The 23,314-nt window shown below is 35.5% G+C and overlaps 1 protein-coding gene across 12 annotated transcripts in view; it reads right to left on the reverse strand.

Moving 5' to 3' along the window:
- The window catches only part of CEP170 (centrosomal protein 170), a 106,877-nt gene that overhangs the window by 15,878 nt on the left and 67,685 nt on the right, over window positions 1-23,314 (reverse strand). For 8 of the 12 annotated variants that reach the window (XM_072856471.1, XM_072856468.1, XM_072856470.1 and 5 more), the window contains 4 exons: window positions 17,204-17,330; window positions 9,892-11,718; window positions 5,378-5,428; window positions 3,526-3,760 (listed from right to left, as the gene is read on the reverse strand). In XM_072856471.1, coding sequence (XP_072712572.1) covers window positions 3,526-3,760; window positions 5,378-5,428; window positions 9,892-11,718; window positions 17,204-17,330 — 2,240 coding nt within the window. The remainder of the gene's footprint in view (window positions 1-3,525; window positions 3,761-5,377; window positions 5,429-9,891; window positions 11,719-17,203; window positions 17,331-23,314) is intronic. The other 4 variants (XM_072856476.1, XM_072856475.1, XM_072856478.1 and 1 more) reach the window with 3 other exon arrangements.

Raw genomic sequence — 23,314 nt, forward strand, 5'->3', positions numbered from 1 at the left:
TTCACTTTGTCTTGAAGTAAAAAAGAATGGACACCATTGACCTACAGATAGCTTAAGACTGAGTGAGCAGAATTTAAACTAGGAAGACAAACATAATTAGAGAAATTTCCAGTCAAATTTCAACATTGGATTTTGTGGCTAACCATCAGCAATCCGCAATAAAGTGCAACCTTGTGCAGCACAGATACACATATAATTGGAATAAGGCTGTAGAAGAATATGTAGCAATTGCCCGCGACCACTCAAGACAGTATTTCTGAATTCAAACTATCAAGACTGGAACACTAAAGCAGAAACCAAGTCAATTGCTCATTTTAATAAATTAAAATAGGGTAAGTGCCTATTACTACATTAATTAATTAAACCTAATTACTACATTTTTGGGGTCAATTTTAATTTATATTTCGTGTTCTTATATATACGTACCATTAAAACTCCAAGGTTTGAGCTAATATTCTAAGTAGCAGAGATATTAGAGTATCTACTTCGTTTCACACAACCATATCACTTTTTTTCTTAAACAGAGAAGTTGCTAATAATCGCGTTTGACTTCCTGGGACAAATTTCGGTATTTAATGAATAGTTGTGAAGAAAATAAAAACCAGGAAATTCCAATTATCAGTAAATCCTCCAGAAGACAAATGTCATTAAACACCATAATCAAAAATAGTATCAATCAACTAAGACTTGACTCCCCACAGAAATCAGGAATGCTTCAACATGCCACAGCCACTTCAACTCAGTTCGTACCAAGCAATCAAAATTACATAAAATGTCAGATGTCTACATAAAAATGAATTCAAATGAATCCTGAAAACATCCTAATAAACGACTCTAACATGGATGGCAAGCAACTTGTTAGACAATCATCATAGTCAAACACTAGTCAAGTGAACAAAATCTGGAATTAGTTTCAACGTGATAGTAAGCTATAGTCAGTACTCAGTAACGTTTCTGTATAGAAACAATATAGACAGAGCACTAAACAAAAAGCACTATGAAAAAGAAAATTAGAAACCAGCTAAGAGTTGGGCTTGACTTTTCATAAATGAAATTTTCAAGTCATTCTACATTAACTTTTAGAAACAGAAAGTATTGCCTAAATATAAGGAGTATGTTTTATACAATCAAGGACAAGAGACTTAGGCTTTAGGTACACACTATTTACTCTGTTGCAACTATAGGTTGCCTTGCAGATTTCTACTGCTGCCTGCACCAGACCTAGCTATCATAGAAGGCAAATCAATTCAGTGAGGCAAAACTAAAATAAACCTCAAATTCCCCAACCCACTCCAGGAAATGTTGCTATTAGATTCGCTCAGTGAGCAGACTCCCGCAGCTACACAGTTACATAAGGGACAGACACAGCTTCCAACGCAAGAGAAAAGGTGAGAACACGGGGCTTGGGATGGGGAGAGCATCTTTTTCAACAGCTTGGAATTCTAGTTCTTATTTACCTGTAGTGAAAGAATACCCATAGTATTAGAAAAAACACGGTGAAATAGGAATACTTCTAAGAAATCTGTAATAGTTCTGAACTGCTGGATTACCAAAAACATTTTTCTGCTTAGTCTACTATGTCACACTTCCTACATTGAGTCAGTTTATTTTGTAATGATACTTTAAAATCCTTAAATAAAATACATGTGAAGCTCCTGTTATTCCGAAGGTGTATATTCCCTCTGGGCGAAAGTGGTTTTAGATCAAATTCAGTTATTGCATTAAGTTTTTTTAAACACCTCTTTCCAATTTTCAATTGTATTAACACGTGTAAATTGTAGAGCCTGTGAAAAGTGCAAACTGGGTCAATCTTGGAAGACCAGTTAAAATACAATATGATGGTAACATAGATGCAAGGAAATGTCTGTCATACAGTCTCTACACTACTTTCAGCTGCACATTTATTTTATGAAATACTTATCTTTACACCTGCCTAATCGAATCAGTTATTCAACCAAAAAAAAGAAATCAACCAAGTTTAATGAGAACATGTAACTATCTTTTCCTTTTTTAGAAACTCTAAACAGAGTTGAAGGAACTCTGATCATAGAGGCTGGACTGAGCACTGGGAAGGAAAAAAAACCCAGGGTAGACAATGATAGAGGGGACACTATGGTTAGCAAGGCAAAGGGAGCAGAGAAAAAAATTACCTTACAAAGGACAGAAGTTAAACTTAAAGCCGGGAAAGCAATACTGTGAATCAGTACAAAGAGATACAGAGGCACAGAAAGGATCAACTAGTGACCTAGAGCCGGGGGGCTCAGCAGAGGTTACCCAAGGAAACTGGTGTTGGAAGCCGTGACAATACATGACAGTAGTCTGGCATTTCTCAGCTGCTGAGTGCTAGCTTTCTTAACCTTAAATATGTTCACTTAATGCAGTTTGTGTGAAATTTCTATACACAACCACAAATTTGGCAATACTGCTTTGAGCCTCTTACCACTTCAACTGGAAATAAAGAAGCCCAAGGGAAGAAAAAAACCTGCAAACCTAACCATCAAGGAAGTTTAGACTGAATCATCAATTACTTCCAGTGTCAATCTCTCCTACATAAGCAAAATGTACCAAGAAGTTTCACTGAAGTAGAGGTTCAGCAGCAGTTTATATAAGGAAGAACTACTATGCTATGGCTATCCTCAATTTTTTTCTCCATATACACACATTCCTCCCTATATCCATCTCTAACTTTAGAATCTTGGAAAGAAAGAGATGTTTTAGGAAGATGCCTTGGAAGATGTTTATTTCGTGATTTATCAAAATGCTATCAGACTCCCTTAAGTATTTTCCCTTTGCACAGACTACACTAGAAAAACAAATGTTGAAAAATATTACCCAGAAGAGGAAACAAAAAAGAATTAATCACACTAAGCAAAACACAATGCTTTGCATCTGTGAGACCACAGTGTTAAGATTAATTTTAAAAGGAAAACAGTCTTCTTGTTTAGGCTTCCAAATTAAATTCTGTGAAAAGGTTCAGAACGTGAACAGTGGCATCTAAGTGATGGATACGTATGATTTAAATCAGAAAATATCTAATATGAAATAATGTCTAGATAAACCAAAAATTAAAATGAGAACATGGTCTCTCACATTGCCAAATCACTTTTTCCTCTCTCTGTCACCTATGCATTGATCTGAAATTTTACCTCAATATGAACGTAAAGGTAGTACAAAATCAGATATACTTCAGCCTCAGGAAATACACCATCAGCAACTAAGAGTTCTACACAAAGTACCTCTGTAAGTCCCACTAATGCAACCAGAAGTTCATATTCTGGGATCTGGCGATCGTAAGTCAGAAATGACTATCATTTTCCATTAGAAAGAGATGTGCTGGTAACATGAGTGCTCTGTCTGCCAGCCTCTCATTAGAAGAATTTTAAATTACCCATTCAGTTAGGGAATGAAAACGGTAAGTAGAATGACACAGAAAATCCATCAGCTGTCTTTCTCCTATGTATGTACATGTATAACTGGTTGGGTACAAATCTTTGTTATTTTAGAGGCACTCCTTTTAAAACCAACCTTGCTATTTCTTCTCGGTGAGCAGTCCAGTCACGAATGTAGTCTTCCTGTTCCTTTATTCTGTGCTTGAATGTATTGCTACTTTGAGCTGCTGTCCCAGTGCTCTGCAGTCGCGTGGTTTTCAGGGCTGGAGAGGTACGTAGACGGGTATGTTTAGGGGAATTACGGTTTGATCCAAATTCATCTTCTGAGGTGGAAGCATAATCTGTAGGAAAGCGCCTCCATCTTGCACTTACTAAATTAGTTTAATTATTAAAAAAGAATTATTATTGCATCTTTAATAAGAAAAAACAATATTATTTCAGTAACATCACAAAAATACACAACTATTCATTATCAATCCCCAGATACCTCACGAAAGGTTTATTTAAATCTTAAAAAGAAAGCTACAAAATTTGTGTTAAATAATATTGATTAATAAAAACATAAAACGGATGCTCTTTGTATAATGATGAGTGAAATAAGATGCAAAAGCCAGTAATTGTATACAAGCTCAAGCAAACTGTATTACAAAACAAGGGCCCAATTCATTAACATTTAAGTATATAGTCAGATTGCACTTTTTCTGCAGATTTTTTCCCCAAGTTTCATTCAAGGTTTACATGATACACAAAAAAATGAAGAGATGTGAAGGAAGGATGGAGCTGGCACCAAGCCTGGAATGCATGCTTGGAAAGCATGGAAGGCATAAAAATCCTAGATGATGCATTATGTATTTACTACCAAAAAAAAAAGTTAAAATTAATACTGTGTTACAAAAATCAGCAGCACATCTACAAAAACAGCTGCCTTAGAGCAAAAAGCATATATTCTCACATGTAGCACATAAAGCATATACAGCCATGTTGCTGAAGAAAGCCTGAAGTATAAGACAACTGAAACTAAGAAGGAGGCTCTCTTCCCCCTATGAACTACTAAAGTCTAGAAAATACATTTCAGATATGCTGTCCTCAAACATTCCCAGCAGGAAGAGATATCACTAAGTGTAAAGGAATGCTCATCACGACAACCTGCTAAATACTTGCAGGGGATTTAGTCCCCCAAACTCACTGACATTCATGAGGCTCTATAATTACTGTAGAAATTTTTAAAAGTGTGTGATCACCTCTTGGTAATTTAAAAACAAGAGATTCAAGTAATGTATATTGGTTTTAGTATAAGAAAAATGCAAGAAATAATAATGATTTCTCCTGAAACATTTGAAAAAAACATTACAAATGAAGTATACATCAATATGAATTTAAGGAACAAATAATGAAAGTAATTTTTAGTTGAGAAAAGATCTGTGTAATGGTCTCAAAGATTACAGTCTGTAGAATATGACATTGGTGTATAAGCTTACATCCCTTCCCTCACATAAATAATACATTTTTAATTGCCCAAAGCAAAAATATGCTTGTGTAAATTTTGTAGGTTTAAATGTGGGCTTCAAATCATGTCCAGTTCTACTAATTTTTTTTAATATTCTAACTTTATTGATGAAAATAAAAATGTCTCTCCAGTCATTTACTGTTCTCTTTTTAGAGATTTCAAACTTGTTTTGATCTTAGGGAAGTAGAACATAAGCAGAAAAAGCACATCTCCCCACCAACAGCATGCAAGCGATGTGTGACCGACGTCCAAAGAGCTTTATGAGTTGGGCCCACATTTTATCATCAATTTTTGTTTAATTCTTTGTCACGGTTCAAATTATATGCATCAAAATAAATACAAAATTTATCTTAAAATCTCTCAAGTGAGCTAGTCCAGCAACTCAGCACTGTACAATGAGCATATGTAATCATATATTTAAAAACTAAAAATTGAATGAGAAGTGAAATATCAGAAACATATTTGATTTCTAGTACTCTACCACTGTAAGTTTCAACATCAGGATCTGGGTCTGGGAGAAGCTTGGATTTCTCTGTGTACAAAATAGTGTTTTATCATGTTAATTCGTATTAAAACATTCAGATTAGAAGCATTTGCTTAAATAAAATATGTTGATGATATTAGTCTTAGGTCCTCTTTTCCACCCACACTTTTTAGGAAAAGATTCTTAAATTGATACATTCAATCAAAAATACTGAATTTTGTAAAAGCTTAAACATTTCAGAGACACTAACTGAAATGACATGAATAACAACTGCCTACCATAAAACCTGTCTACATTTTTTAAGACCATTAAATTTTAAGGCCTTAAAATGTTGTTTATTTGTATATTATCAATGGGTTTCTCATTAATGTGGGGAAAAAGTTATTGTAGGCTTAACAGTAAAAATCTCGAAGTTGTATGATTCATGACAAGCAATATCCAAGCACATTTCCCATTAAGCTAGCTATACATTTGCATATATATGCTTTTAACACTATTTATAAATTATGCAGCCCCAAAATGTCATTGTAGTTTATGTAGCTTTCTGAAAGCTATTGTGCAATTAGTTATCTCAGACACCAAAGACTGTGAATATCAGTACCAATAACTAGAAAATCTTCCAAAACCCTGGCTAAAATAATCAGCAGACAAACCTAATTTAGTGACTACTCTGTGAGAAGTACAATGTGTTGACAACACCTTAAGCTGGCAAGTTTAATGATTTGGATGCCATAATCCCACTTTTAAGATCTGAGGACAGACTTTATTAAGCATATCCCTTATAAAATACTCTGCTCTCATTGATGCATTGCCTTCTCAAGGTTCATCCATTTCAAAGATCCTGAAATTTGGTGCTCAGTAGTGCAATAATACTAAAGTGCAGTTAATAGGGTTGTTTTCTCTCCATGCTCAAACCTTTCCCCCCTGCCCCCCGCCGAGATACCTCAATAGCTTTGATCAACCTATCTGCTAGTTATTTGCAATGACAGCTAGGTCAGCAAGCCAGCAGAGCTGCCAAACACAACTAGTTGGTCAAGGTCTCTCTGTTCTGACTCAATGCTTAATTTTAAAGTTGCAGCTTAGCACTTTTGTACTAGGTCTGATCCTGTTATTCGTTTTCCCAATACACAGCTCCTTCTGTAACATTATCTTCAATTTTCCTCCACAATTGTGAAAAAAGGTCTTTGGTCTTCTCTGTTTTTATTGATCACACCCTACTGTTCGATGATTCAGTGCCTTGATTAAATCTTTCACTGCCTGTACCATAAAATTACTAATTCTGCCTCACATGTCTTCACAGTGTTGTCAGTTATGAAGCCTTCTACCACAGAAACACCCTAGTAATTACTTTAATGCTGGTAATTCTCATCCAAGACGTTCCATTTATCTGCTTGCCCTTTCATTTGAAAGTAAGAAATACTTAACTGTATCAAGGATTAAAAAAGATTCTTGAATTTATGGACTTGCTGACAGCTCTGACAATTCTGTTGCAATTCATCCACATGAAGTACAAGACAATAAAAAAATCCACTGACTGCATCTTTTTTTGCCCCCTTTTTACAGGCATGTATGTCTGAACATTCAAAAAGATTTAGGAAATGCAGAAATAATTTTCTCTTTGGTAGACTGGATTTAAGAAGCAAGATTCTGCTGCCAGTGTTTAGTGATCTACAATGTGGTAATGTTAACTGAACTCTGATGAGAAGACCCATGGAACATTTTTAACACTTTGATAGCAACGAGTCTTCTGGTAAAAGAGGAAAAAACCCCAAACCCTATATTGGTAATGATCATTCATTTTCCAGTCTTTCTAGGTCCACAGAGAGAAGAAAATACATCACTGGTATGCCTTGATTAAATGTGCCTGAAGTAAAACACAGTCACGCATTTGAGGCACTTCTGTCAGGCACTTCATTAGTAATTTCCAAAAGTGCTAAAATTAAGTGAAGTGTTGACTTTTCTAGAAACAAAATTAAATTCAGGAATTACATGCTTTGGATTGAAAAGCTTCTGCTACGTTCCATCTTTATATATTGCATACAAGTAACACGTTCTATTCAAAGATGTTTTAAATACATTTATCTAAAGATAAAATAATAAATAATATTATTAATAACTTGATGTGTTGGTATTTATTAGCATAATTTTATAAGATGCTAATGGGAAAATGGGGATGTACTAAGTAATGGCCTATATATGAGAGATATATATACACACACACTCCTATATATACTAGAAGATTACACCACTTTCAAAGCAATTCAGATTTTCCTAAAGTATACTCTAAATAGTCCAGTAAAAAAATTATGTAATAAGCTTACTGATACAGACAAAATCCAGAACTCTAAATCCTAAACAGTAGTAATAATATTCTTTACTTACATAGTAACAAGATTTGATTGATTTATTAAGCCATGATTTTGTTTTGAAAGTATCTGACTGCTTTATTAATCGCTTTCAGATTTTCACCTTTACATTGATACAGAATTCTCCCTGATTTTGATACGTAAACTGATAAAGCTTTTTATGACAGAAGCTATTTCTACTGTAGATTTTTCTAACAACGGTCTTTTAAAAATACCTAGCTTATTATGTTGGGGTAGCTCATGAGAAGATGGCATCTTGTCACTCTTGAAAACGAAGTATTTTATACAAGCTACAGTGAAGTTTGACTGTGTAATGCAGGTAAATGAAATGAATATTAAACAAAGATGACTATGATAGACTAGTAGACTGGGAAGAGAAAGATACACCCACTCCCCTGAACAGAAGCAGCAAACCACTTCAATGCAGCAACCTGGGAAAAGTTTAGGAAGCATGCAATAGTTCACATGCACACAGAACTCAAAATCCATATATAGTTTTGTGAAAAACACAAGAATTGAAGTGACAAGTAACATCTGGGGTTTACCTTTTCAAAAATCAGCAGTATCACGATGTGAACTAGTGTTAATTATTAAAGTAAACATACAAAAGCGGTCTTAACTGACACTCTTCCCTGAACTAATGCTGCCACCTTTCAGGCTGCACACATCAATTTAAAACTTTGATTAAAATTGAAAACATACTACTTTTCCAATGTTATCTTATAAGGAAAGACTGAGTTTTTCTCTAAAGTTTCACCTTTTTTTTGTATCTTTGTAGACATCTGTCATAATATTGAACAGATTCAACTTTATAGTTCAGTGAACACCTCACTTGTGTCTCTACAGAAACTTCTATTCAGCTAATAAACGACACAGCCAAAAGATACCTGTCTGGGGAATAAACACTGCTAAGAATCCTAAGAAGGTACATTTATGATATACAAGCAACAAAAGGGCAGTAGGACTGTGGGAAATTTAAGTATCAAAGATGTTTATATCAACTCTGAATGGGAAGCACTAAAGGAGAATATATAATCTCAGTAGCAACACACAACACTGGAAGCTATTCTATTTATTTTTTCTTAGATTGTGGATTGGCTTCAAATAAGGTCAAGCTGGTGGTATGAAAATTCAAAAAGCAAGAGGACATAAATTTCAGATATTCGTTCCACATGAAAGTTGACTTATTTAGAATTACCACATTTTAATTTTGGTTGATTTAATATTGCTGTTGGAAGAAAACTAGCAGCCTTTCACATTGCTTGCACTTGAAGACTTATGTTAACTTCTAACAGAATAGTAGGTTAAAATTAATCAATCGTACGAATTTTTCCTTCCATACATAAGATAATATCATAGTAAAGGAACTACCACACAAAAGAAGATCAACATGATTTTGAAATCATGATGAAATCGTAAATCTCATGATTTGGAACAGAGAACAGAAACTACTCCAAGGCAAGGCAAACATTTTAATATAAATTACTTAACTTTATGATATTTAGTTAGGTAGTGTTTGTGTTTAATTTTTCCATTTGTTACTTCATTGTTATTATTCTTATCAAACAAATCTCACTTCTGTAGTTCTGGAAGCTAATTTTAAATTATATTTATAATTATCCTACAGATGCTCAGGGTATACCTCAGGGAACACTTGCTGTTCAGCATATTTACAAGTCTACCTTACAAATAAATATAGTATCTTCTGTGCAGTAAAAAGTGGTGCTCACCTTCTGAACTTCTACTACTATGACTTGAGCAAAGAGATCTCTGCCCTGTTTTTGTACTAATGCAAATCAGTGCTGCCACCTCTGAATACCTCAATGCAATTCTTTGTTACCGGTTTCAAGTTAAAAAAAATATCCAAAGAGTTAAAGGATTACAATTTCTTGTCTTTATGATTTTAAGTGAGAAACATCCACAAGCCCTGCCAAGGAAGCCTCTTATTCCAAAGAGAAAGACTGCATCAACTAAAACTCAACAAATATTTCATAAGAACTGTTCCTTAAAAAAAAAAAAAAAAAAAAAAAAAGAAAATAAAATTTCCACATATGACAGACATCTAGTATTGTATAACACTAGTTCAAATAATCTCACATACCTGAGGGAGAATTATGAGCAGATAGTTCAAATAATCTCACATACCTGAGGGAGAATTATGAGCAGAAGCCAAAGATTTGGATTTTGAATCTGAAAGTCGAGATATGCTATTGGCTCGAGTTCTAGCAGAAACTTTACTACTATCTCCTGCTGATGTTAACCTTGTACCACTTCTGATAATAGCTTCTGGGGTACGAGATGAGGCGGTGCTTCTAGTTATTGTTGCTTCAGAATCACTACGTGCTGATAAAGAGCCAAGTCGAGTTCTGCGAGGTTGAGCAAGTAAGTCTATTCTGGAAATACTTCTCCTCCCTGATGGAGGTTTTGATGTAGAACTTGTAGTGGACACTTCAGAAGCCACTGAGGCCTTATCGGCATCAGCAAGCTCACTATCTGAGGCTTCACCAAGACGCGCTCTGCGCAAGAGAGAAGTCCTTGTAGGACGAGGTCTTGGAAGAGTGGTAGATTTACTAGATTGCCCAAGTGCAACAGGAGAGGTTTTTGATTTAGCTGACTTTCCTTCCATTTTGGAATGTAAAAGTTCATCTGCTGAGGCAAAAGGAACTCTTCCATGTGATTTGCCAGAGTAGGTTTCCTGGTCAGATGATAAGATATCAGAAATGGCAGAATGAGGTACGCTAGATGTTTGGTCATCATCTGTCAAATCTACTGATGGTTGTCTCATTCTTCCACTGGATTGCACAGTTTTGCGAGCATCAGCTCTAGACCCACCATCTGAAGATCGACTTTTAGTCTTCTTTTCCATCTTTTCTCTGGCACTTGTTGCAGAAGATTTTAAAACATCCTTTGAAGGGGAACCAGAGGAACATCTATCTTTATATAAGGTTGTAAAGCTCTTCCGCTTCTGCGTAGATTTTCTTTCAGTGTCACCAGTAACGAGACTGATTGTGCTGGCTGTATCTACATCTGATTCTGGTGATATGGAATTATCTCTGTTATAGCTAGGAGTCTCAGGACCTTCATCAGTTTTATTTTCTTCACGCAGTTTAGCTTCAAGGAAAGCCATTACAGCTTCTGTGTCTTTTAAAATGAGTGTTGTATCTAGACTGGAATCAGTGTCCATTGAATCACTTCTGTCACGTATCCTGTTTGCAGATGCTAAAGGGGCAGCAGATCCACTTTGCTTATTAATGTGAGGAATAAGTTCTATAGGTATATTTGTGCTAGGCTTATCTATAGTAAAGCTACCTTGCCTCACTAATGGTTTTGAAGATTCTTTTTTTTCTCCTCCAGATGCTTTAGGACTTTGTCCTTTAATAGTTTCCTCATTTTTTCTTCTTTTTCCCTCACTCTGCGCCAACTTAATTTCTGCTTTATCTGTAACATGTCCAGGAGCTTTGTCTTGATTATCCAAAGTTTTGGGTGACACAGCAATCTCCTCCCTACCTTTCTCAACCTGGTTCGCAGCAGGTTTTGTAGAGGATAATTTTGTGGGTGTCCAGTGTCCTTGCTCCTTTCTTTCTTGTTGAATTTTTGCTAAAGCTTGTCTCACCACAGAAGTTTCTCTGCCAGTTTCAACTCTCTCTTTACTGGAAGAGCTGGGGAAAGAAAAAACTTTGTCTACAGTAGCTTTGGGCGAAAGACCATTCATTGTTCTGCTTGACTTAGCTATACTTCTACTGTCAGCATCTGAGGCACGAGCTGGAGTTTCTTTCTCCTGAAGTTCAGTGTCTTGCTTTTCACCTATTTCTGATCTCTGATGAGATGCAGTTTTTGCTTTTGAGCTTTCATTCACTCTCTCCTCTTTGGGAAGCTGTGGAAGTGTTCTCCTCTTTCGCTCACCTTGGCTGGTCATAGAGGCAGCTGAACCAGTGCTTCTAACGGAAATACCAGACTCACTGATGTCTGTGTCTAAAAATGAAAAAGAAAAAAATATCTGAGGAGTCATTCAAAAGCGAAGTAAATAGAAACATTAAATTCTTAAGACTGAGTAAGACTAATAAAACAATGTAAAACAGAACTGAAAAAAGTCATTAGTCCATCCCTCTGTTCTATGGCAGGATCAATTATACTTAGACAAATATATGTTTAAAAACATTTAACAAGTTCTTAAAAATCTCCACTATCCCTATAAGCTATTTGGGTAGACAACTCTTAAAATAATTTTCTTATTCTTTCACATGAGCTGTCTTTCTCCAATTTAGCCCATTACTGCTTGTCCTGTTCTCATTAGGCATCATTTCCTCTTTACAGGGAAGAGTGGAAACACTCCTCTTATTACAGAGTAGAAACTCTGTAAATTACATTAACTACCAGCAAACCATAATAAGTTGTACATAACTAGCTCTATTATTTCATTTCACTGTTGCAATACATTTTCTTTAATAAAACCTGAACAAAAGCATGTGCTAATATAATTTAGAACAGGTATCTCCTGATTAAAGAGATTACATATATCAAAAAAATATTTCTGAATTACTAGAATGTTAAGACTGTCATACAAAAGAACAGTTTATTCTACACAATCCAAAGTGTGGATACAGAGTATGTGTCTATGAAAGCAATGTCTAAAAGGTTGCAATGGAATTACTGCAAAGAACCATTTCTGGTTTATCACAGAGACGTGACCAGGACAGAAAAAGCCATCTTCCAAAATTGTACTTGCTAAAACTAGCATACTGCAGGAAAAGGGAAGGAGTAATTTCAGAATCAGGGTAAGAGTGCAAAGACAGAACAACATCCTTTCCTCCTGCTCTGCTACAAACAGGCAGAATTTCTTCCCAAACATGGATAATTTTGGTTGTGACTGAACAATTGCCTGTTTGTGTGGCATCCTGGGCTACTTACTACCTTGCTGACACTCTGTGACTCTACACTGGGAAAGGGAACACTTCACAAACATTTGTGTAATTCTTGCAGAGGGACTACAGTATTTTTTCCTGCCTCACTGTAATTTCAGTATATATGTTCCATAATATGGACTAGGATCACTCTCATATAAAAAAAGTCAAGTTTTCACAGATACAAGAATTTGACCTACATGAGATATGCTCTCCCTGAAATCAAACTCTTTTAGCCAGCTGTGTACACTGGGACCGTATATATGAACATAAAGTTTTTAAGCTCTCACAGCAGGTTAAAATAGGGACACAAGAAATCACTGTTAAATCAGCACACTATTACAACAGGGAGAAGAAAGCAAGTCTTACATTCCTAAACACATTCTGCACCAGATTTCAAAGCTACTGAATAGAGTAAGATCCCCCTCTTTCCTTCCTACTTGCATGTTCCACAGCTCAAGGTCTTGTCTCACTAAGGGGCTACAGCCTCTCCCTGTGAGACCTCCCCTCAAGGAAGAGACTGCAGTGCTGGGAGACACTCTTTCAGCAGTATTGAAAAGCCCTACTCATGAAGAAAGAACTTACTATGGTTGAGAGAGCAAAAAGAATGCTTTTAAGCCAAACAAGACACTGTAGTATAGAAATATATAGAAAATGTGTAAAAGCATCAAAAGAATGCAGTACCACTGCTAAAGCACTTTCATTGAATTCTTAGTGGATATAGACTGCTCTTTAGGCAGAAAAATATAGCCATCCCATGAACTGTTGCAAGGAGTAACTGATGCTGAATACCCCCGTTTTAGAAACCAAACTTTATTTTTCCACAGTGATGACTGTGCCCTCCTTGCCCCTTTAACAAACATAGCAGTTGTGCTGCCAGGAACAAGCCTTTATTACTCAGAGATAATATGAATCGCTCTATAAATTGCTCTGACTTCAAATGTTTGGATAGAAAAGAATTCTTTTTGCAAGTTCATTTGCCAGTTGTTGCAATGTAATGTGGCATATTTACTAACACACATCTGTCAATTCACTTTTCACCAGGAGAGATCTATAAACAACTGCTCTGCATACCCTGTTGGGATCTTTCTATCAAGGCTTGCCGCCAACATTGGTTGTTCCAGGAATATAAACTGGAGTATAGGGCTTCCTTCTCTGCAAGAATTCTCTAAGCACTTAATTGAATATAAAAAATCATACTGTATGTACACAATTGTACATATTGTACAATTGTACATACCTGCTACTTTCTATCTGAGCTCTTTAATCTTTCTCTTCTCTTTGCACAGTGTTATGCCTTTGATGAAGAATGCAAAATGACACACACCTTTTTTTGTATAATCCGTGTTAGGACAGTCTTTGAGAAGCAGGAGGTATCTCTGAAATCCTTTAAGCAAGGTTTTCTAATTCCTGGACTATTTTTCTTGGAAATTATAAAAAAATTGGAGGTTCAATGAAAATCAATATGATTGCTATCTCTGAAGATTGACTTCTCTCAGACATACCTACCAGATCAAATCTTTTATATGTATTTAGGCATGTAACTTGCTTGTTGGTGAATTTCAGTCTTGAGTAGAAGAAAGGTGTGGAGTTGTTCAGCACTGTCTTTGGCTATATACATGGTATGTGAAGTTTAACTACTAAGATTTCTAAAGAAAATACAGGCATCTAAGCCAACAAGACAGATTTTGTGAACTGGTCTTTGGACATACATATCAAATTATATTTTCATTACATCTTTGGTGCTTGAATGATTTCTGGATTTCTCCTTCAGTATTTTAGAATTCTTGCAGTATGGGTGTGCACTGCGCAGTAGTTGCTTCACTTAAATCATAAAGTTCTTATAATGGTAAAAGAAGCATTCATCACTCCGAAGAAGATCCTAGCTAGAGTCCCATCTGACAGTGACTATTTAAAACAATACAAAAAACAAAAGACCACCAAACCCCGATTAACCACTCAAAGGATCAGTCTCAAGAGCTATGATTTTAAGTAACCTCTACGTATACCCAATCCTTCCCAGTAGTACAAAATTTGCTCTTGATTTCAATTATACTATGTACAAGGTATATCAGATAATTTAATTTTTCCTCTTTCCATCTCCTTTGACTTTTAGTATCCTATGCAAAGTTCAACTGCTATGAGGGGGGGAAAAGCTACTATAGAAGCAGCAGTTACTGGTAAGAATTCTTCCACGCATTGATACCGAAGTTTGCACTGTGCAACATCAAAAGCAAAATTTCTTTGTACACTACCCCAAAAAGTAAAATGAGACTATAAAGTTGGAATGTATTTTATTGCTTGCTTTAATAAATGGCCTCACCTTCTATGATTTTAAAACCATATGAATGTACTTCAAAAAGTAAATTATCAGAAAAATAACTGTATTTGATGAACCAGTTAGTTAAACATGTTTACATATACTTTCATCTGCTGAATACAAACCTGGATAGAAATTCAGTTACTAATCAATACATAACAGCAGCCTCATTTTGGAAGAAATTCCCAATGATATTTCAGTTTCACCTTTTTTTTTTTAAAAGTAGTCAAGTTATTTATTCAACTTTAGAATTAAAAGTCATGTTCTCTCTCTTCCTTTCATTGTGCCAGAATAATACACAGAATTAAAAGCTAACTCTTCTGTGAAGTCGCTAATTGGCGCTAATTTTTCCAATAAAGAATAAATCGTACAGGTAAGATCTCTATAAAGAACATAAAAAATATCTGAATTAATTTATTAGTGTTATCTAAAATCTGAGGGCAGTAAAACAAATCTATCACAAACCAACTTAGGAAATGCATATATTAGTTACAACAAAGTTAAGGTGTTGTAGAAGAAATAGAATTTGTAAGAAAAAAAAAATTATCGCCTATGGGATTCAAGCTTGAGCAGTTCAGACAATGGTTCAGTTCATCTAACCTGGGCCAGGAACAAAGGGAGTTATCTAAAATTAACAAGAAACCTAAAATTTTGGCAGAAAAATATGGACAATATCATTACTGGTTTTCTACCCTCCCCCCCCCCTTTTTTTTTTACTGTCATGTGGAATAAACACTTTAGAGAAATCTCTGTCACTACACTTTTACACTGGTTTGAGGACCCAAGGTAGCGGTGGGGGAAAAAACAGCGAAAAAACAAAGAACTTAGTAATAGGCAATTTTTTTTCTGCAGAAGCCCTGACTGCTGGGCAGAGTGCTGAGACCAGGTCTGTGGTCTAAGCAGGGAGAGAATCACAGGGTTCCGCTCTGAAAGCAATAAAGACTTGGTTTTATCAGTTGAAAATGCAGTCTTCTGAGAGACTAACTTATAGGTCAAAGATGTAGCTTGCTCTGAAATTGCAACAGACATGGATTCTTGAAAATCTGAAGAAAGCCAGCAGCTATAACAAAAAAGTAGAGAACACACATTACACTTGTAAATGTAACTTTTGGGAAAAAAAAGAAAAAAAAAATACCTAAAAAGATGCTCAAAACTATAGAAAATTAATTTATTCTACTCACCAATGTCTAACAAGCGTTTATTGGACATGTTCTGTAGATGGTAGTATACCTTCAGAAATGGTGTACACAGAAAAGCATTTCTACTTCTAAAACACATTTTTTCCCCTAATCTTTTAAACTTTGCTTTGATGCTGAAAATTTCAGTCAGCTGGAATAAGAGGAAATGCTGGAATTGCCGGACAAAAACATATTTCCAGTAGTAGACAGATAATCAGTTACTTCTTGATCACTAAACAGCCTATCACTTTCAGAATATGAAGCTTTCATTAATATGACATACCTTTGCAGTTAGCAGTCAATTTTGTAATGAAGAGCTACATTAACTCCACCTCAATACACAAGTATCAGCATAAAAATTACACTAGAATTCTGTGTTAAATCATCATCTCCAAGATGAAATTGACAGGAAGAAAACAGCAGAGGAGAAGTAAAGTAAGGTAAGGAACTCCTTTATAGCCAAGAGCGTAGATCTTAAACAGCAAAGCATTTAAAGTAAGAAATGTGACTAGTTTAACTGAGGAGAGACATAGCCTGAACATCTGGCCCTCACAAGAAAGGGAGATAAAGTTGTTCATTGCTGAGAACAAGGTTTCTATGGTTTTCAAGAAACATAGGAGGTTTTCTATGTTTCCGAGATCAGGAAGTATGTTATGCCTCAGCTGAGTAATGACTGAATAATGAAGTCACAGGTTGGACTGTTTAACAAGCAATCCATTAAAGTCTAATTTGGGGCCAGTACTGAGAAAGATGTAAGGAAAGAAACATACTATGCAGACCAACCCAAACTGCATTCAAGTGATAGTTTCTTTAATATTAAACAGTGTTTATGTTTTTGTTTTAGTAACATTCAGTTTAATATTGGCACTCTTCTGGTATGCCAAACACTACTACTGTTGAGCTCGTTTTTATGCTATTTCTTCTCAACGACACGAAAGAATTCTGGTGAAGATGAGGTGTTAAGAGTAAGAAAGCTGCTTATGTAGGTACATAATCATTCTTTTCTCCCTTTCATAGGTTTCTTCAGCAGAAATTGTGACAAGAACAGCTTTTAATACCGTTTTCTAATGGAGCAGGTACAGATGACTCCAGTGTGATGTCACCTTGGTCATGACGTGTGTGATTAGCAGCCAAACTGGCCCACTGTGATACCCAACGCTTACTTCCAGGGGCAGTAGAACCTTCCTGAGAAAGAAAAAAAGCAGAAGAAAAATTACAACTGCTTGATAAAAAGCATATCCTCTCTCCAGGTTTTTCCTGAATAGGTATGTCAGACACTATTTTCCTGGAGAAAGTTGAAAAAGGAGCTTACCTCAATAAATTTTAGAGTTACCAGCTCTAAAATGGCAAATAAACAAACAAACAAAATCTATATAGTTGCAGAACCAGTACAGAATAAACAGCATTGCCTAGTGCAGTGAACTTTTAAACATCAGAACTTATATAAAATATATTAGAAAACGTGCTAGTTTTAAAACCAGGTTATTTCAGTCCTCAGCTCAGAAGAGCAGGAAAAAAACATGGGGTGTGGGTGTGTGTGTTCAAAAATTAAAAATGTGCTTCAGGAAGACAAGAAAGTAACATTTTACCAATTTAGAAGACCCTCTTGTCCAGATGAAATATTGTATTTACTTTATTACAGAAAGACTACCTTAAGGACTGAAAGAGTAAGATAACTTATGATGAAAAGGAATGGAAGATCAGATTATTTTTGGCCTAAACAAAAAAAGAAGCAAAGATTAGTTTTAAACCATCCTACTGGGTAACAGTGAAATCAATGTAATCAGTATCTGATCATTTTTTGCAGCTGACCTAGAAAGGAAATTAATTTACTTTCTTGACGGTAAGCCTTTTGAAACCTTGAACATTTTTAAAATGTAAAAAAAGTAAATATAAAATTAAACAACCTTCTTATGTTGTGTTGTTATAGTAGGTTAAGTTTTTTTTTTTTCAAAAACTGATTTCTAAATATAACGCAATATTACTGTTTTATCCAATATATCATAGCTTCTCTTGCTCACATCTCCAAAAAAAGACAGCAGGCAACTGTTGTTGCATATATATGTGCACATATGCACACACACTTGGCCTGTACACTATCAAAGGCTTTATAGAAGTTTACATAATCTAATTTATTGGACTCAAAAGACAAAGCACTGCAAATGACAGAAGTCATTGACTACAGTTCCAAAGGAGTTACATAACCATAGGCAAGTCAAACAAGAAATCACAATTCAAGGTCCACAAAAGAGATGGGAAGGACATGGAGATACCAATAACTTGCTGAATAAGGAAATTTGCAGGAGCTATTTCAAAGGTTAGCTGAAGCTCTTCTGCCTGTTCAAATCTTGGCACTTCTATTCAAAACGCTGATTTTTCCTTAATACCTTGGCCACTCTGGGATTCTAGTCTTTTACCAGGAAACAACTCCATAAATTTTATAAAATTTATTTAGCAGAAATGAAATGGTGAACAATGTCATCTAGTGTATGTTGACTTCTTTCAAATTAAAAGTTACTTATAAATTTGAGAAGACTTGAATTTATGATCTTGAATTTCTCCTGATTAAATGAATGACCCTTATTAATGCAAACAAGTGCAACATCATGAATCTCTTTCAGAATATTATGAATATAGTAAAGTCAGAGATGCACCAAATCATGTTTGAAATATACAAATTTCCACATTGTGAATTCATTTCTTAGAATCAAAATGTTATAAAACTCAAGTCTAATAACAACAAAGGAAGGCAATTCAATGTTTCTGTTATTTATGGGCATTTCTGAACACAATGCAAGGAAAAGGGTGCCAGAAAGAATACTACTAAAACCCCATGCTAAAACGTGCAGCATTTATGTATTGACAACTACTGCTGAAGCCTCATTTTTCTTTCATATCTCTCAACTTTCTTTTCTCTATTTCCTGTCCCTACTCGTGAACTTCCATCTTTAATAAAACAATTACAGACAAAACCAAATATGATAGATGTCCCAATTATCTTTGCTACAGAAAACTCCAACTAGTTCCTTGTGCATCTCCTAAGCAATTCCAGAGATACAGATATGATATGTATCAGAGATCCAAATTCCACTTCACAACAGAGAAATATATTAAGACTTTGATACACAACATGATAAATTACTTTTCTCTGAAAGTAATTACACTGCCAAAAAAATGTTTTCTACATAGGAGTGGATGTAAATGTGTGATTTGCCAACCCTCTGTATATACAATCACAAACAACAAAGCCATGAAAAGCAGTTTCTTTTGATAGTAGTTTAAGCACATCCAAAAGGTGAAAGGTTTATAAAACATACATTAAAAAAGTCACATTCAGTTATTCTAATGTTCTTCCTATAATCCATATCAATTTGCATCTTACAGACTCTCAAGTAAGCAATCCTCCAAATCTTTTCTTGAATACCAAACGGAACTTCCTAGTCTTTCAGAAAAGCTGGGTTTACATAAGAGATACCAGCCTTTTAACTTTGTGTTAAATCTGCTTTCTCTTATGCTTATCGCATACACAAACTAAACTGGAGTAATAGATCTTCAGAAAATGTACCAATGGATTTCTGTGGACTTATTATTCAGCCTGAAGATTTAGGGCTTCAGGCTCTACATCTGAAAAAAACTCACAGCACAGACACATAACACTTGGAAGCATCTCCAATACTTGGCATTTCAGAGCAGAATAATATTTTTTAAAAAATAAATTTCAACAAGCTGAAGAAAATTAAAATAGAAGTCTTTTCAGACACATACTCCAGTCATCTCATGTTGTAAGAATCATACTAAACCATCTTTTCATAAATTGAAGTGCCATCTTGAAAGCAGTTCTTTTAGTCCCTCCCCACTCTACCTACTTCAGAACCATATTCCTCCAGGGGTGATGATCTTTTTTCAAATGTCCATACTCACTTTATTGACAGCCAATGTCTTCACAATTGTTACTGGAACAACATTGACATCTATCTCAAATAGTTCTTTTCCCTTCTGCTGCATTTACTCCACTTAGACAGCAAAACCCAGCAATTGTACTGTTGTGGTTTAGCTCAGACGGCAACTAAGCCCCACACAGCTGCTCGCTCACGCTCCCCCCCCCGGTGGGATGGGGAAGAGAATCGGAAGAGCAAAAGTAAGAAAACATGTACGTGGGTTGAGATACGAACAGTTTAATAATTGGAAAAAAAACCCCACCGCACCCCCCCCCAACAAATTGTAGTGAAAAGGAAAACGAGAGAGAGAGAGAGAGAGAGAGAGGGGAACAAAACCCGGGGCGGGGCAGGGGAGGAGGAAGTGATGCAACCGCTCACCACCCGGTGACTGACACCCAGCCAGTCCCCAAGCACTGACTGCTGCCCCCCGACCAACTTCCCCCAGTTTATATACTGAGCATGACGTCATATGGTATGGAATAGCCCTTTGGCCAGTCTGGCTGTGCCCCCTCCCAGCTTCTTGTGCACCTGGCAGAGCAGGGGAAGCTGAAAAGGCCTTGACCAGTGTAAACACCACTTAGCAACAACTAAAACATCAGTGTCTTATCAACATTATTCTCAGACTAAATCCAAAACATGGCACTAGACCAGCTACTAGGAAGAAAATTAACTCTATCCCAGCTGAAACCAGGACATGTACCATCTCAGCTACTACTTTGCTAGACTAAATGAATTGTTTCAATCTGTTCTTGTAAGGTAAACCTCCATTCCATTAATAATCTCAATAGACCTCTTTGTACCTTCTCTAGTCTTGTATTCGCCCTTCTTAACCAGGAATGGTAACAATTCTAGTGCCAATATTTCAGAGTAAGTTTCACCAACACTCTCTACCATGGTGACAATACTTCCCTTTTCTACTGACAATACGTTTTCCAGGGTATCCAAGGGTCATATTTGCCTTTTCACAGCCATATGACATTGGTGACACAATCATCCTACGTTTCAGTATAGCATCTAAGTTCAAACAAAAAGCAAGTATCAAACTTCAGACTGAATGGTTTGCTCTACAGAAGGAAATTAGTGTAATTAGAGAGGACAAACAAAAGGAAACACAGCCTCTAAATAAACACAACAGTTCTCCACTTCTAAGAAGCAAATATTTACATGAATAAAGTTATTCAATATTCAGAATGCCAGTGGTATTATTTATTTTATCTGCAGTGGGAAAGACATGAAATGGGCATTCAAAACGGGAAAAGTAACATTGTAGTCAATGGCACTGATGACACTGCAGATGCAGAACCAGGTTTCTAACTGTGCTGCAGGCTTAACAAAAAATTAAAATAAAACAACAAAACCCCCCATGACCAAACAAAAAACAGGTATGTCCTTAAGAAGCACATCAAAGACAATGCTGATAAACCATGTATGTTATTTAAGAACTGTGGTTAGTATAGATAACTGGCCACTGAAAATTAAATGGAAGCTGGATGGATAAATCATAGCCCAAATGTCTGCATTTATTACTCAATGTTTTATTACTCAAGCTCATATAATAAGAATAAATAATAATAACAACAACAACAAGAACAATAATATTGTCTTTGTTCTCTTATTTAATTTTTGTTCTTAAATCACACTTACCTTGCTTGGCAAGTGGCAGCTTATAATATAGAAAATAAAAAAATTTAAATATTTTAAATTTAGTATTTTTACTGCCTATCTGTAATCATTGAAAAGGCAAGAACCAGTGCATGCAGGCTCAGTCCAACTGTGTCAGACATTCACTCTACATTTTATTTAGTCTCATGACACACACAACTCCAAAGTACCAAAGCTTGTCATATCAAAAGAAAAGCTGAGAATTTCTTAATAAGAAAAGCAATTTTTTAGGTCCTTTCCAAACACATTATTCACGATACTTCACAAGTCCTGTAAAGTGGAGATATTTAAGTTCAGAATAATCTTTCAACCCCAACATAATTTTTATAAAGTCTTCATAATTTCCCAAGCAATCTCTTCCATCTTCCTGAATTGAAATATCTTTAATTTTTTTTTCTCTGTTTTTTTCTATGTCAATCATTCTGAATTCACCTCATTCTGCTAAATCATCTATAGGTACAACTGTGATGGGCAGCTGGAACAAGGTCCACCTACAATCTGAGTGGATGCAAGCCTGGAACACTGAGCTACCCTGAGGTTACCTGACTATTTAGCCAAGATCTTCAATAAGGTTTATTAACCTACTGCATTACTGAGCTGCAGATCATAAGTCTTCCAAAAACCACAAGCAGAAAAGTTTGTATATAATGAGAACATGATACCCATGTACTTTACAAATCAAACACATTTGCCTCTCCATTTCCTAATGATAAAACAAACTGAGTGTAAGTTTTGGTAATAAGACTTTAAACATTACAATCTTCTCTCAATAGTTATGCTCATGATTGTTTTCCATTATGATACTACAAAACACACCTCTTTTTCTGAATTAGCTTCTCTTTTACTTCTACATACTTATCAACCAACTTCTATTTTTACCTTGCTCTGGCAAGCTTTCTTCCATCTTCATCTGTCCTCATCTCTTCTTACACTAATTCTTGCTATATTAACATTGCTTATGTCAGTTTTGCTCCTTTATCTACCAAACAACTTTCCTTTTTTCCCCTATCATGCCTCGTAATAATGTTGTAAATTGAGACTGTGCCAAATAATCCATTCCCTTCCTAATATACGAAGAGCTTGTTATTCAGCAAAGCATCCACAGTAATAAAAAGGCATCATTCCTGTAATTTCAACCTAAATCAAAGTGAGTTTTACCATGCCATTGCCAGAAGGATTCTTAAACCTGTCCTACGATTGCAGAAGTCGTCTAAGTCTTCTAAAATAAAACACTGTTATTTGCAGAATATGACACTTGGAAAGCCCAATTGTGTTCATAAAATAAATCATATATTCTTCTGCTGCTTATGAAATTATAGAAATGGAAAAACATCGATACTTTTAGTAATCTTGAAAACTGATATGGCACAAAAGAGCTGAATGCTGCAAAAGGCATGAAAAAGAAGAGAAAGACTGTGGTTAGATTCATGCAAAAGCAACAAGGTAAAGGCAAAGTTTGTCAAATTCTTCCACATGATATGCCCATGCTGTATGGCAATAATTTACTCGAAGCAGTAACCTCAGAGAAACTAGTCAAAGATACTAATCTAGATACAGTAACATACTTAG

Source organism: Ciconia boyciana, chromosome 3 (genome assembly GCF_034638445.1).
Source record: "Ciconia boyciana chromosome 3, ASM3463844v1, whole genome shotgun sequence".
Classification (NCBI taxonomy): domain Eukaryota; kingdom Metazoa; phylum Chordata; class Aves; order Ciconiiformes; family Ciconiidae; genus Ciconia; species Ciconia boyciana.